General features: G+C 42.6%; 1 protein-coding gene across 2 annotated transcripts in view; it reads left to right on the top strand.

The window, feature by feature from the left end:
• The window catches only part of RCAN2 (regulator of calcineurin 2), a 229639-nt gene extending 215173 nt beyond the window's left edge, over nucleotides 1–14466 (top strand). For both annotated transcript variants that reach the window (XM_073625247.1, XM_073625248.1), the window contains one exon: nucleotides 10590–14466. In XM_073625247.1, coding sequence (XP_073481348.1) covers nucleotides 10590–10750 — 161 coding nt within the window. In that variant the 3' untranslated portion in view covers nucleotides 10751–14466. The remainder of the gene's footprint in view (nucleotides 1–10589) is intronic.
• The last annotated feature ends 597 nt before the right edge of the window (nucleotides 14467–15063 follow it).

Below are 15063 nucleotides of genomic sequence, written 5' to 3'. Positions count from 1 at the left end.
CCACTGACACCAGCTATAGGACACTATTCCTCCTACTGACACTATTCCTCCTACTGTCCCCCCCAAAGCACCCTGTCCCCATGTTCATGAGGACAAAGGCCTCTTCCCGACAACCGTGGCCATTGGTTGTCAGGGTCTGCGGGTGGGGGGGCTTATCGGAATCTGGAAGCCCCCTTTAACAAGGGGGCCCCCAGATCCTGTCCCCTCCCCCTATGTGAATGGTTAAGGATACGTTGTACCCCTACCCATTCACCAAAAGAAGTGTCAAAAAGTAGAAACCCCAATAGACAGTTTTTGACAATTCCTTTACTAAAATAATTTTTAAAAAAAGTGTCCCGCGATGTACATCCATCGTTAATCACGCCACCAGACGGACCTGAAAAATAGGGGAAACAAACAAAAAAACTCCGCCTCCATGGGAGCCCTCCCGGCAACTGCTGTCTTTTGGCTTTAACAGCTGTTATATAGGCAAGGGCGGGGTCACATGACATCAGAAGGGGTGGGATCACTCGGTTATATCACCAGGTGGCCCCGCCCTTGCCTATATAACAGCTGACACAGCCAAGAGACAACAGTCGCCAAGAGGCCTCCCATCGAGGCGGAGCTTCTTTTTTTTTTTTTTTTTTTTTTCGGGTCCGTCGGGTGGTGTGATTGAAGATGGATGGACATCGTGGGACACTTTTTTTTTTTTTCTTTTTTAATAAAGGAATTGTTAAAAACTGTCTATTGTGGTTTTTACTTTTTGACACTTTTTTGGTGAATGGGTACAATGTATCTGATACCCATTCACATTGGGGGGGTGGGATTTGGGTGCCCCCTTGTCAAAGATGGCTTCCATATTCGGATAAGCCCTCCCGCCCGCAGACCCCGACAACCAATGGCCAGGGTTGTCGAGAAGAGACTGTTGTCCCCATCAACATGGGGACAAGGTGCTTTGGGGGGGACCCCAAAGCACCCTCCCCATGTTGAGGGCAAGTGGCCTGGTATGGTTCAGGAGGGGGGGCGCTCACTCTTCTCCCCCCTTTCCTGGCCTGCCAGGCTGCTTGCTCGGATAAGGGTCTGGTATGGATTTTGGGGGGGACCCCACACCAATTTTTTTTTAAATTTTGGCGTGGAGTTCCCCTTAAAGTCTATGCCAGATCCAAAGGGCTACACGGTATATATATATATATATATATATATATATATATATATATATTATATATATATTTTAATACACTGCCTGCACTGTATATGTAGTCTACACTGACTACTCTGTGTATATATATATATATATATATATATATATATATATATATTAAACCGCCTGCATGCCTTATATAGTTTGGGGTGTGGACTTAGCCCCCTGAGCCATGATTGTCAAAAAGGCACCCTGCCTTTGGCCAATCATGGCTCTCACAGCAGATCACGCTGTGATTGGCCAAAGCATGCAGGTCAGGTGCATGCTATGGCCAATTAACAGCTGTCAATGCACTGCGATCTCGAATGTCCCACGAATGCCCCATATGTTTGGTTTGTTTGCGAACAAACGAACACCCGATGTTCGTGTCAAACTTAAGTTTGATTCGAACATCGGGACCATCCCTAGTCAACAGTCTGAAGATGCCAACAGCATCTGCCATGAGGAGAGGAACGTGGCTGGTCCACACTCAAATGGTAGGCTTCCTGAAGAGGATTTAGTATAGTCCCTACACTTTTCCTACTTCTCTGGAACCTCTCCATGCCACTATGCACTGTCCTTGACAGGGAACCCACCCTTACATTAACCACTAGCACAGTGCGCTCCAAAGCAGAGAGTCAGGGCCTAAAAAAGAAGGTTTCTTTTTTTTTTAGAAATCATACTTACCTAGGTGGATGCAGAATTGGTCTGATGCTGCAGCTGTCCCCCCGCCGGCTCTAAGACTGAGAACTGAGTGGGAAAACACTGCTGATCGCTCAGTTCTCAGTGCTCCGTGGCATGCATTGCGATGGTGCAGGCGGGCCAGCTGCCAACACCAAAGCAATGAATAGTGCCTATCATCTTGCCATAGAGCATCATTGTTATAGCGCTGGCGGCCTTTCCAGATGCACCATGGCAAGTCATGACGCGAATCCAAGACAAACTGGATCCCATGCATGCAACACTGTGGGAGGACCCAAACGACACGGCACCCTGGTTGAGCAAAACTGCTATAAACACAAGTGCAGAAAGCCATACCCATATTGTTTTTTTAACCGATGCACATTTCACAAATAAACCAGGCCCACTATTTTTCACTTGACTTCTGCTCCCACCAAAAGTTGGTGTTATTGCATGCGAGTTTGTACATTCCAAAGAGCCATTGCTTGAATCTGTTTTAAAATAGATGGTATATTTGTGTCTTCAGGGGATTCCAGCAGACATGACTGCTATAAAAGTCACCCAACAGAGAGCCGTAAATGAGTCTAAAGCTGTAATATGTGACTCATACGCTCCATCCATGACTCTCTAGATGGTTAGACTCTGGGTGACCTCATTGATTCAGGGCTTACTGGGTGAAATGTCGTCATGTAGAAAAGCTAAGAAGACTGCACAGAGTGAAGTGGAAAAGGACACGACAGGGTGTCATATGTTATTAAAGCAAACTTTTCAAGTTACCTTCAGTTGCTTATCACAAACATTTAGTGTATCTAAAGCCAAGTGCTTTAGTTTTGGATAGAGCAGGAACTAAATGCTTGTTAGCTTTTTAATTGCTGTCTATGTCCAGTTGGGGAGATTTCCCTCTTCTTTCGGTCTTGCAGACACATTACAGTGCCTTGAAAAAGTATTCACACCCCATGAAATTTTCCACATTTTGTCATGTTACAACCAAAAATGTAAATGTATTTTATTGGGATTTTATGTGGTAGACCAACACACGGTGGCACATAATTGTGAAGTGGAAGGAAAATGATAAATGGTTTTCAATTTTTTTTACAAATAAATATCTGAAAAGTGTGGCGTGCATTTGTATTTAGCCTCCTTTAGAGCCCTTTCACACTGAGGCGCTTCAAAAACGCCCTAAAATGCCTTAGCGTTTTTACCATGTTTTTACAGCGTTTTTGGGGAGCTAGCGGTAAAATTACCGTAACGCTGCAGGCGTTTTAACTGCGTTTTTCAAGCGTTATTGAAGCATGGGCGTCAAAAAACAACCCCACCTCCCTACATGTAGATGCTTACTTTTCTGCTTGCATGTTTACCTTTTTGTGAGATTATGTGACTTTTCTACAGCTCAGGGCGGATTATAGGCGCTATTTAGGCGTTTTTACATTGCTTTCAATTCATTTCAAAGGAGAGGGGCGTTTTTTTTAACGCCCAAAAGCTACTCTAAAGATGCTGCATGCAGGACTTTTCTCAACGCAACGCCTCAGTGTGAAAGGGTCCATTGAGATGCATGGGGAGCATTTTATGAGCGTTTTAGTAGCGCTATTTTTAGCGCTAAAACGCTACAAAAACTCCTCAGTGTGAAAGGGGTCTTACTCTGATACCCCTAACTAAAATCTAGTGGAACCAATTGCCTTCAGAAGTCACGTAATTAGTAAATAGTCCATCTGTGTGTAATTTAATCTCAGTATAAATACAGTTGTTCTGTGAAGCCCTCAGAGGTTTGTTAGAAAACCTTCATGAACAAACAGCATCATGAAGGCCAAGGAACACACCAGACAGGTCAGGGATAAAGTTGTGGAGAAGTTTAAAGCAGGGTTAGGTTATAAAAAAATATTCCAAGCTTTGAACATCTCACGGAACACTGTTTAATCCATCATCTCCTGAAAATGGAAAGAATATGGTTCAACTGCCAACCTACTAAGACATGGCCGTCCACCTAAACTGACAGGCCGGGCAAGGAGAGCATTAATCAGAGAAGCAGCCAAGAGTCCCATGGTAACTCTGGAGGACCTGCAGAGATCCACAGCTCAGGTGAGAGAATCTGTCCACAGGACAACTATTAGTCGTGCACTCCACAAATCTGACCTTTATGGAAGAGTGGCAAGAAGAAAGCCATCGTTGAAATTAAGCCATAAGAAGTCCGGTTTGCAGTTTGCGAGAAGCCATGTGGGGGACACAGCAAACATGTGGAAGAAGGTGCTCTGGTCAGAGGAGACCAAAATTGAACTTTTTGGCCTAAAAGCAAAATGCTATGTGTGGCAGAAAACTAACACTACACATCACCCTGAACACACCATCCCCACTGTGAAACATGGTGGTGGCAGCATTATGTTGTGGGGATGCTGGTCAGAGTTGATGGAAAGATAGATGGAGCCAAATACAGGGCAATCCTAGAAGAAAACCTGTTTGAGTCTGCAAAAGACTTGAGACTGGGGCGGAGGTTCACCTTCCAGCAGGACAGCAACCCCAAACATACAGCCAGAGCTACAATGGAATGGTTTAGATCAAAGCATATTCATGTGTTAGAATGGCCCAGTCAAAGTCCAGACCTGAATCCAAATGAGAATCTGTAGCAAGACTTGAAAATTGCTCTTCACAGACTCTCTCCATCCAATCTGACAGAGCTTGAGCTATTTTGCAAAGAAGAATGGGAAAAATGTCACTCTCTAGAGGTGTAAAGCTGGTAGAGACATCCCCAAAAAGACGTGCAGCGAAAGCTTGCTCTACAAAGTATTTAAACCTGGGGGGGTGTATCTGAATACAAATACACGCCACACTTTTCACATATTTAATTGTAAAAAAAATGAAAACCATTTATCATTTTCCTTCCATTTCACAATTATGTGCCACTTTGTGTTGGTCTATCACATAAAATACCAATAAAATACATTTACGTTTTTGGTTGTAACATGACAAAATGTGGAAAATTTCAAGGGGTATGAATACTTTTGTAAGGCACTGTAGGAAGTGAGAAGAAATCTAGGCAAAGAGAAGGAAACCTCTTCTTTAAGAGAGTTGCAACTAGATTAGGTGGGTCCATTAACCACCTCAATACTGGGCACTTACATGCCCTTCCTGCCCAGGCCATTTTCACCTTTCAGCGCTGTCACACTTTGAATGACAATTGCGCGGTCATGCTACATTGTAACCATGTGAAATTTTTATCATTTTCTTCACACAAATAGAGCTTTATTTGGGTGATATTTAATCACTGCTGAGTTTTTTATTTTAAAAAAACACAAAATTTTTGGAAAAAAATGTTTTTCTTAGTTTTTTGTCAGTAAATTTTATAAATAAGTCATTTTTCTCCTTCACTGATGTGTGCTGATGAGGCGGTACTGATGGGAACTGATAGGCTGCACTGATGAGGTGGCACTGATGGGCACTGATGAAGTGGCACTGATGAGGAGGCACTAATATGCCGCACTTATGGACACTGATAGGTGGCACTAATATGTGGCACTGATGGGCACTGATATGCAGCACTGGTGGGCACTGATGGGCAGCAGTGATGGGCATTGATAAGCAGCACTGATAGGCTGCACTGATAGCCAGCACTGACTGGCATCACTAATGGGTACTGATTGTGGGCACTGATTACTGGCTCTATTGGGCACTGCTGGCACTATTGGGCACTGATTGCTGGCAATGGTGGGCAGTAATCGCTGGCGCTGGTGGGCACTGATCACTGGCACTGATTGGTGGCACTAGTGGCACTATTGTAATCAGGGCACTGATGATCAGTGCCCTGATTACATGTGTATATGTCTCCTGCGAGAAGAAGCCGCTGATCGGATCTCCTCGCCACACACTCTGTCAGTGTGAGGCAAGGAGCGCTGATTACTGGCATCTCTGTGTTAACATGTGACCAGCTGTGATTGGGCACAGCCGATCACATGGTTAAAGAAGAGATCAGGGTCGTGCTGTGTCCTAGCAACACGAGAGCAGCCGTTCTGGGACGCCATCATATGACGTCATCCCAGAACGAGAGCCGCACCGCCCCTCCATCATTTGCCAGTGGGCGGGTGGCAAGTGGTTATAGCTTTCCCCTGTATTTGGTGACAGCTGTAAAATGCTGGATTTCAAATTACACTCACCGGCCACTTTATTAGGCATACCTTGCTAGTCCTGGGAACTGCCTTAATTCTTTGTGGCATAGATTCAACAAGGTGTTGGAAACATTCCTCAGAGATTTTGGCTAATATTGACATGATGGCATCACGCAGTTGCTGCAGATTTGTTGGCTGCACATCCATGATGCCAATCTCCCGTTCCACCACATTCCAAAGGTGATGTATTGGATTGTGATCTGGTGACTGTGGAGGCCATTGGAGTACAGTGACCTCATTATCATGTTCAAGAAACCAGTTTGAGATGATTTGAGCTTTGTGACATGGTGTATTATCCTGCTGGAAGTAGCCATCAGAAGATGGGTACACTGTAGTCATAATGGGATGGACATGGTCAACAATACTCAGGAACTTAAGGTCGTTGGTACTAAGGGGCCCAAAGTGTGTCAAGAAAAAATCTCCTACACCATTACACCATCAGCACCAGCCTGAACTGTTGATACAAGGCAGAATGGATCCATCCTTTTATGTTGTTTACGCCAAATTCTGACCCAACCATCTGAATGTTGCTGCTAGAATCGAGACTCATCGGACCAGGCAACCTTGTCCTGTTGTCCAATTTTGGTGAGCCTGTGCAAATTGTAGCCTCAGTTTTTCCTTTGTTCCCCATTCTGATTCTCAGTTTGAACTTCAGCAAGTTGCCTTCATCACGTCTAGATACCTAAATCCACTGAGTTACTCGTGTGATTGGCTGATTAGCATTTTTTGTTACCAAGAAATTGAACAGGGGTACCTAATAATGTGACCGATGGGTGTGCTTTCCATCCCAGTGGTCACCAGGACACATTGAGAGAGTGAATCTCCCCATCTAGATTAAGGTTGCCCTAGATGTCTCGTTTTGCTGCCAATTCCTGCTGAATCAGCCAAAATTCGAGCCTTGAGTGGCTACCACCTGGGATGACAAAAGTCGATTTTTCAGTCATTTGCCAAAGGAGGTGGATGGAAAATTGTTGGCTGAACAGTGATTACAACCAACCAGGTTCAGTCATTATTTTGGCATTGTTACAGCCATGGGTGCCGGCTGTCAGAATACAATAGGCTGCAGGTGAGATTCCACAATCTATAGCATAGATGAAGGAATCTATTAGAAAAATCTATATGTAGATGGCTAGCTGTATAGTATGCCAAATGTAAGATGGAATATACCCCAAGCACATACTGGAAGATGGAGGCACCATGGCCCTCAGGGAAGATTAGCACAGTCTGTATGTTTCCTGAAGGAGTGCAGCACTTGAGTCGTTTTTATGAATACCTTTAGGCAAGTCGACATCAGATCTGAACAATGTCCCCATGCAGGTGATAAGAGTACCTATTAGCCTTTGGTAAGCTGAAGAACTTGCAATGAAATAGACATCAGCATCATCGCATCCATTGCTAAGCCTTATATGTTGAATAATCCCTACAATAGAGGCCTACGTGTTTCAGTCACAGGCTTTGTGATAGAGAGCTGGCTGGTGAGACACAATCCTCTAATTATTTCCATGTGCTGAGGCCAATCTGCACGTATTGCCAATGCAGTAAAAAGGAACTGGATATCTAATACTTTCATCCTGCCTGTTCCATCATTAAAGGTTTTATGTTGCCATCCAGCAATTAAATTAGATCAGTTATACTGCGTGTAATGTCACAAACGTAAGTGTTAGCTGCAGTTACACAGCATTATGCTTTCAGCACGTACACAGTGTAAAAAAATCACACGGTCATTCTGCATTTCCTAGGATAAACCACTCTGATTAAAGCCAAACTCCAGACAATTAAAAACTTCAATTGAAATACATCCCTCAATAGTCACAAAGGCGATAACTCCACTTTGTGTGCATCAAATGCCTTTGCAAACTCAGTTATGACCTTATAAAAGTAACATCATCACTGTGAGACACAAAGCCTGGGCAGAAAACAGAGCTGTGGGAGGGGCCCAACAGACCCCACCCACTGCAGGTTGCCTGTAGTAAACTACAGGAGAGGGTGGAGACAAGACCTGTTACCCTGCACAAGGAGAGAGACAGCAGTGACTGGTCTTTATTATGGGAAACTCCTGCACACAGAGAAACTTTCACACTGGATTACTGCACAGATTTGGAGGAAATACACAAACCACACCAAGATTTAAGGAAGAATACACTTCTCTTTCATTCAAACAATATTTTTTTAATTTGGAGTTCAGCTTTAATGCCTTGCCACTGCCTCCCTGGGTTTCCTTTAAGTGAGTGCCAATGTCAGGAGGTGGAGGCAGCTTCCCGATCACGTGATTGCTATGATTGGCTGTCACAGTGGTCACATGATTGGGCACCTATGCAGCGATTGAATGTTAAAGCCCACCTGCCCTGCTGGGCAGGTTTACATTGATTTTCAAGGAGACATATTCTCAAATGTTTATTAAAAGCTTAACAGTCTTGCCGAAAAAATGCTGCTGCAAATTGTTTGGAGAGTTAAAATAAAAGCTTGGATCTCACTAAGCTTTTTGTTACTAAATATCAAGATGTTTGGTTATGTAGGCAACACTGGTGGGAGCCTGTAGCAGCTTTTTTCTCTATGCCAACAAGACTGTTAAAGCTGAGGTTTAGGTGTGGCAGTTTTGACAGTATGGACCAATGTAAGTATGTATGTACCATTCCTGTGGGATCCCGTGGAAGCTGGAAGTCACTGTAGTAGGTACTACTACTACAGTGGTCTTAACTAGCTTCTTGGTCCCATGTCTCTGCATTGTGATTACAGGAGTTTGCTCACTTTCCCCATTCAGGGGATATTTTGCCAACATCAGGATCGGTAACAGATCACATTCCTCTTTTTACTGAGTCACTTTCTTGCTCGTTGGACCCATGAGATGTCACCAGCTAAGGCGCCAAAGTGGGAGACCCAGTAACCCTAAAATAATTGCTTCCCCGCTGGCCCACAGCACTGCAGAAGCTCACTTGTTGGCACGGGAGCGATTCCATTAGGCTCATGCACATACACTGCTACACGATCTTGCAGGTCTTGGGTAAAAAGTGGTCTGTAGTGCATCATCTCAGCTTATACAGACATACAATGTTCTTTCCTTATGTCCATATGAGTTGAGATATGTACAGCCTCTTCACCAGGCATTGGCATCAGCATAGATAAACTTTGGCTTTCAGTCATCCTGAATGGTTGAAGGCCATGGACATTCTGGGCCTACACCACCAGCACTGCCTAGTGAAAGACTCAGTTGAATCATTTAGGGCTGGAGAGATGTAAACATTAACCGTTTGTAGGTAGTGGTACAGGCACGCAGTGACCCCAAACTGAAGGCTGAGGTCATTCTGCTTCTGTACCCCCACCACTGGCTACACATTGTGTATGTTTACATCCCCCCTGGCCATGAATGACAAGGCAGTGGTGCATATGGCCATTTCATCGTTACGCATGTAAATGTTTGAACAAAATACGGTCAAAATCCGACCACGGATGCAGATTTTTCTTGCTTTGGGTAATGCAGCTAAATGCTGCAGACCAAAATGCAGCTGTCCATTGCATATAATACTGTTGTGTTCAGATCCGTATACTCCACCATATACATGAGCCCTTAAAGTGGATCTTCACTGCATCTGTGCACCACAAAACAAAAACACTGTTTCATTCATTTTCAATATTCAAAGCAAACTCCCCCATCCATCCATGCTTTATTTTGTTGAGAAATCACTTTCTCAACAGTGGCCATCTTGAGTATGAGCAATTAACATTTGTGACGCGACAATTGTTGAAATGTCGAAATGCAGCGCACATTCTCATCTTCTTTAATGGGATGATAATGAAGCTGCTTTGCTGGTGATACTGATGTAGTTATGCCAAACGTATTTTAAAAGGCTTTTGTTTTGTAGTGATATAAATAATATTAATAATATGGTTGTTGTTTGATTTTTTGGGCAAGTTACCACAACACCATTATCCCTGAGTTTTTAAGATCAAAGATACAACTATGTTGATGCCCCTTGTTAATTTTCCATTGTGTTGTTTTTTATGTAACTGCCTACTCCCAAATTGTCATTTGAAGAAAAACACATAGTCAAGTATTATTCTCCACAATTTTTTTATTGTGCAGAAAAAAAACAACAGAAATTAAATTAGAGATGCTAGCTGCCATCCAAATGAAAATAACTTAACAAGAAAAGAGGGAATCAACGCTCACCAAACTTCTACTAACATGAAATTAGCAGAAGGCGCCCTAAGGGTGGTGCCTGAGAAATGAACGTCTTCTTTTTACTCTCATAGTACGTCACTACGTTCGTGTTTGTTGAACGACAATTTGCGGATAGTTAGTATGCTAGACAAAATCCTGCACACGCGCTTTTGGCAAAAATCAGACGCTCGGTCGTACAACAATCGAACCGTGTGTTTACGAGGCTTTAGATTTACCAAAACCATATAATATGAGGTCAAACCTAAATACTTTCAATTTGTATGCAATCAGACAGGCCCTTGCACTACATAGTTAAAGGTAAATATAAGGAAAATCAAACAACAAAAGTTGTATAGTGTGTATCCAGCTTTAGACTGTTTTTCTAGTGTTTTTTTTATTAATAACCCCTTGGTGTCTCTTTTTTTTTTTTTTGCAGGACAGAAATATGAGCTCCATGCAGGAACAGATTCCACCCCCAGCGTTGTAGTTCACGTGTGTGACAGTGACTTGGAGGATGAAGAAGATCCAAAGAATTCACCTAAACCTCGAATCATCCCCACACGGCGTCCTGGACCACCGCCAACCAAATCCATCTGACCTGCAACCCCCCCACCCCCTGCACAGTGTTACCCCCAAACCCATCATGACACAGATTTCTATCTTTCTCTTCCTGTAGAAAATATAATTTTTTTTTTCATTTTTATAGGGAGGCTATTGCTACACGGTAATATTAGCATGTTGTGACTATTATGAAAGAAGTGGCCAAAGTGCGCCCCTTTATTTTTTATCATTCTGTCTGTGGGAAGAATTTTCTCAAACAGTCAAACGTTGCACATAGCAACCAATAAGATACGCCCTATCTGCTCTTCAGGATATTGTGGATGACTCAAAGGAAGATCGGATACTATGAGCAGTGCACTGGCTGTATGTCTTCATTGCTATTCATTCTTAATAGCACCCCAATGTACATATACAGTAAAGGCTTATTCATACTTTGATTGGCTGCCAATACACCAGAGTAGAACAAAAAAAACCTATTTTTTCCCAACACAGCCCACTACAAGGTATAGTAGTGCGTTACTATGCATTGTGGTGCACTGCAATACAGTTGCTTCAGAGGTGCATTGTCTTAATGTGTTGGAGTGCCATTGAAATATGCATTCATGTTTGGTACATTGTGATAACTTGTCTTACTGCAATGCACCAGACCCGATTGGTGTAAATGGGTCCTAAACATGTCACGCCTGCCCTATAGTGCTCTAATAGTGTAGGTATGTTTTTTTTTTAATTATTCATTTAGGGGCACATTATTAGTAGATAATCTTAACCCAATGGTGTTCACCTCCTATAGGCAGCTTCATATAAAACCCCTTGGTCTAGGATTATCTACTATTCTTTGTGCCTCAATTAACTTCAAGGAAAAGATTTTATGGTAAGTACATATATATTTCTTTAGTAAATAATCCTAGATCGGGGTCTCTAAAATTTTTAATATGAGGGCCACGTCATAAATTTTACAAATATTCGCAGGCTGAGAATAATATCCCATTAGGGTCCCCATCAGAGCCCCCCCTTACATCAAGAGTTCCCTGTTACATAGAGGGGAATTAAATTCGAGAACATAGGCAGCCTCTTCTGACCTTGATCCTCAGTCTTGATCCTAGCAGTGGGCCAAATAAAATCTTGCAGTGGGCTGGATTTGACCCAGGGGTCATAGTTTGGAGGCCCCTGTCTTAAGGCCCGTACACACAATCGGACTTTTTGACAACAAACATGCAAATTAGCTGTTTTAAGGCAACATCCGACCGTGTGTACGCTCCATCGGACAACCTTTTTCAGTTTTCATCGGACTTTTGTTGGCTGTAGGAACGGACAAACTTTCCGGCAACAAAAGTCCGATGGAGCAAAGTCTGATTGTGTGTACAACAAAAGTCCGATGGAGCAAAGTCCGATCGTGTGTACACAAAGCTATCGGACTTTTGTACAAACTACAAACATGCATGCTCAGAACCAGTGCAAAAGATCAGACAACAATACAGAAGTTGACCAAAGGGTGGCGTCGGAGAATTGAACGTCAGTACGTTGAAACGTCACTAGGTTCGTGTTTGTTGCTAAAAAAGTCCTGCCGTGTGTATGCTTAATTAGTTTACGACCAACGCCCTTTGTACAAGAATCCACAAAAATCCTGTGTATGAGGCTTTAGACTAATCGGTTAATGAAGCTGCCTACAAGAGGTGGACACCGTGGGGTTGATTTACTAATACTGGAGAGTGCCAAATTTGGTGCAGCTGTGCATGGTAGCCAATCAACTTCTAACTTCAGCTTTGACAATAAAATCTGGAAGCTGATTGGTTTCTGTGCAGAGCTGCACCAAATTTTGCACTCTACACAGTTTTAGTAAATCAGCCCACATAGGTCTAAAATGATCTCTTATTCTTCTGTTCCTTAATAGACAATAAAGAAAAGATTTGGCGGTAACTACAAAAATCCTATTGTTACATGCATTAAGGTGTCTAGAGGACCCGTTCAAAACAAATGGGCTGCCTTACTCAATACCCAAATGCAAAAACGTGTTTGTTAATGGGCATGGGTTATGGCCTGAAAGAGCTACAACTTCTCCCTCAGACACAATGATAAAAATAGGCCCACTGGGTCTCATTTATAAAACTATGTTACTGGAGAATACCCATCAGGATAAAATCCACCAGTTTTGGTGATTCCTTAGCCTGCCATGAGCTACAGAAGAACCTGCACTAAATGCCAACAATAGCTGAGCTCACAAAATCCCCTCCATAGTGTGTTGGCATCAGATGCATGTAAACCTCGCCCAGTTGGCTCTGTTGATAATATGCTTTTAGTTTTGTTGCAAGTCCTTCTCACAGCCAGCTAAGGAGGCCATAGGGCAGCTCTTTGTTATTACAAGGCAACCTATCAAAAAAAAGAGTATTTTTTATTGTTCCGTCAATTGTTTGCACATCCGTTTACAATGGCGCCGTTGTGAGGTACAGTCACACTAATCTAGGGATTCAATTAAATTTTTCTCTTCTTGGTTGAAATTCACCATATAGCGAGATTTCCAGTTTAATAAAGACCTGTAATTACTTTAAAAAGCAGTAGTGATTCCTTAATGGTTAGGGCAGGTGCAGTTTGATCTATTTTTTTTTAGGTAAGTTCTATCCTAAATGTGAGATTTCCCATCACCTCTTGGCCACTGTTAAAAGAAAATTATGGTTTGACCATGTGGGGCAAAGTATCAGATTCACTTTCTAGAGACAGAAACCATTCAGGGCAAAGTGAAAGACCCTCCCGATAGCCCATCCCCGAGGTATGCCTGGCTCTTTGTGTTCCTTCGCTGCCGCCTCGCCTCAAAGCTCTGGTTCCATTGCTCTAATAGAGTGGGGCTTGGAGGCATGTGTCCCATCATCGTGTGGCAGAGCGCAGGCAGCCAATCACCAGGCCCAAAACCCTGTCACATGGGGAGCAGTGACATCATCCACCTTGCTTGGATTTCAATGCTTAGTTGGTGGACTTCTGCTGCTAGAAGACTATACTATGGTGGATATACTTTGGCCTGGGCAAAGTGACAGTGTTTATTTATTTTCCTATCCCCAGCAGAGCATACTTTCCTTTTGTCTGCTCATCTGATGGCTCTATTTAGTATAAGCAAAGAAAATACATGTACTTCCAGATATGGAGGAGACTCTCCTGTACAGTATAGTGCTGGTGCTTTTTGACCGGTTTAGTGCTGTCACATGGGAGTAGGGAGAGTCCTCAGACCTGGGTAAGCTACAACTAGAGGGACACAAAGCTTTCTTTCTTTTTTTCCTTACTCCCAGTAAAAAAGGTGAGGTGCTGCTAGGAAGAAGAAGGGGGTTATAGGGGCAATAAAGTATCAATAAACTCAGACTTTGAAAAACTCTCATTACATGCTCTATAACCGAGAGTTCATACTCACAAAGCCACTAAAGCATTAGTTTTGTGTAGAATGAAATATACCTGGTTGATCTTGCCTTCAGCTGTCCCTCCCATCTTCTCTATGTCCCCACTGCAGGTTGAGACTGTGTAGACCAGCTGGTGTCCTGTTCTACAGAGCATGCTCAATTTCAGTTCCCTTCTAAGCTCTTAATTAACTCTTTTTTCTTATCTGTGCAGCCCAGATGACTATAGAGCAATGCATATAGGGTGGTACACATAGTAGTAAATTACACTTCCATCCCTCCTCCTCCATGTCCTCTTAATGCTAAACACTATGGGGGCTGGATACTGTATAGTATACTGACTGAAAGTAAAAAAAAAAAAAAAAAAAAAAAAAAGATGCCATCTGAACAAAATGAATGCTAGTGTCAATTATATCTGACTCCACCTACACCATATTGATGCACAAAAAAAAATACACATTTGATGTTCAATAAAGATTTATTGGGAGCTGTAAAACAGTTATTTGATATTTATAATTTAATTTGAATTGCTCTTCTGAAACTGTTTTCAGGGCTGTGCAGAGAGAGAGACACATACTATAGAGATCATAAATCAGGGAAGTGATAGAAGCCCCTCCCAAGGATCTTTCCCTGCAAATGTCAAAGAACAACAAAAAGTTCACATAATCACAAAACAGTGCTGCAGGAATAAAGGAACTTGGAGGATTTAAAAAAACAAAATATAGTGGTATGATATATATGATTTATGTGAACGAATTATGGCAATTAAAACTTCTCTGTTTAATATCACTTTAATGGTTTAAATTCAGCTTCGGCTGCAATGTCTTTGTTTAGGCTGTAAAACTGCCTGTTTTTACCACCCTTGGTCGAATGTCCAGCCCTAAAAATGAGCCTGTTGCTTTTGCCCTGCATTGTCAAAATGCATATATAGGGATTCCACCTTTTCTGGGAAAAACAAGAAATCTTATGATC

The sequence above is a fragment of the Aquarana catesbeiana genome, linkage group LG04 (assembly GCF_042186555.1).
Source record: "Aquarana catesbeiana isolate 2022-GZ linkage group LG04, ASM4218655v1, whole genome shotgun sequence".
NCBI classification, from domain to species: domain Eukaryota; kingdom Metazoa; phylum Chordata; class Amphibia; order Anura; family Ranidae; genus Aquarana; species Aquarana catesbeiana.
This window is presented reverse-complemented; position numbering and strand designations above follow the sequence as displayed.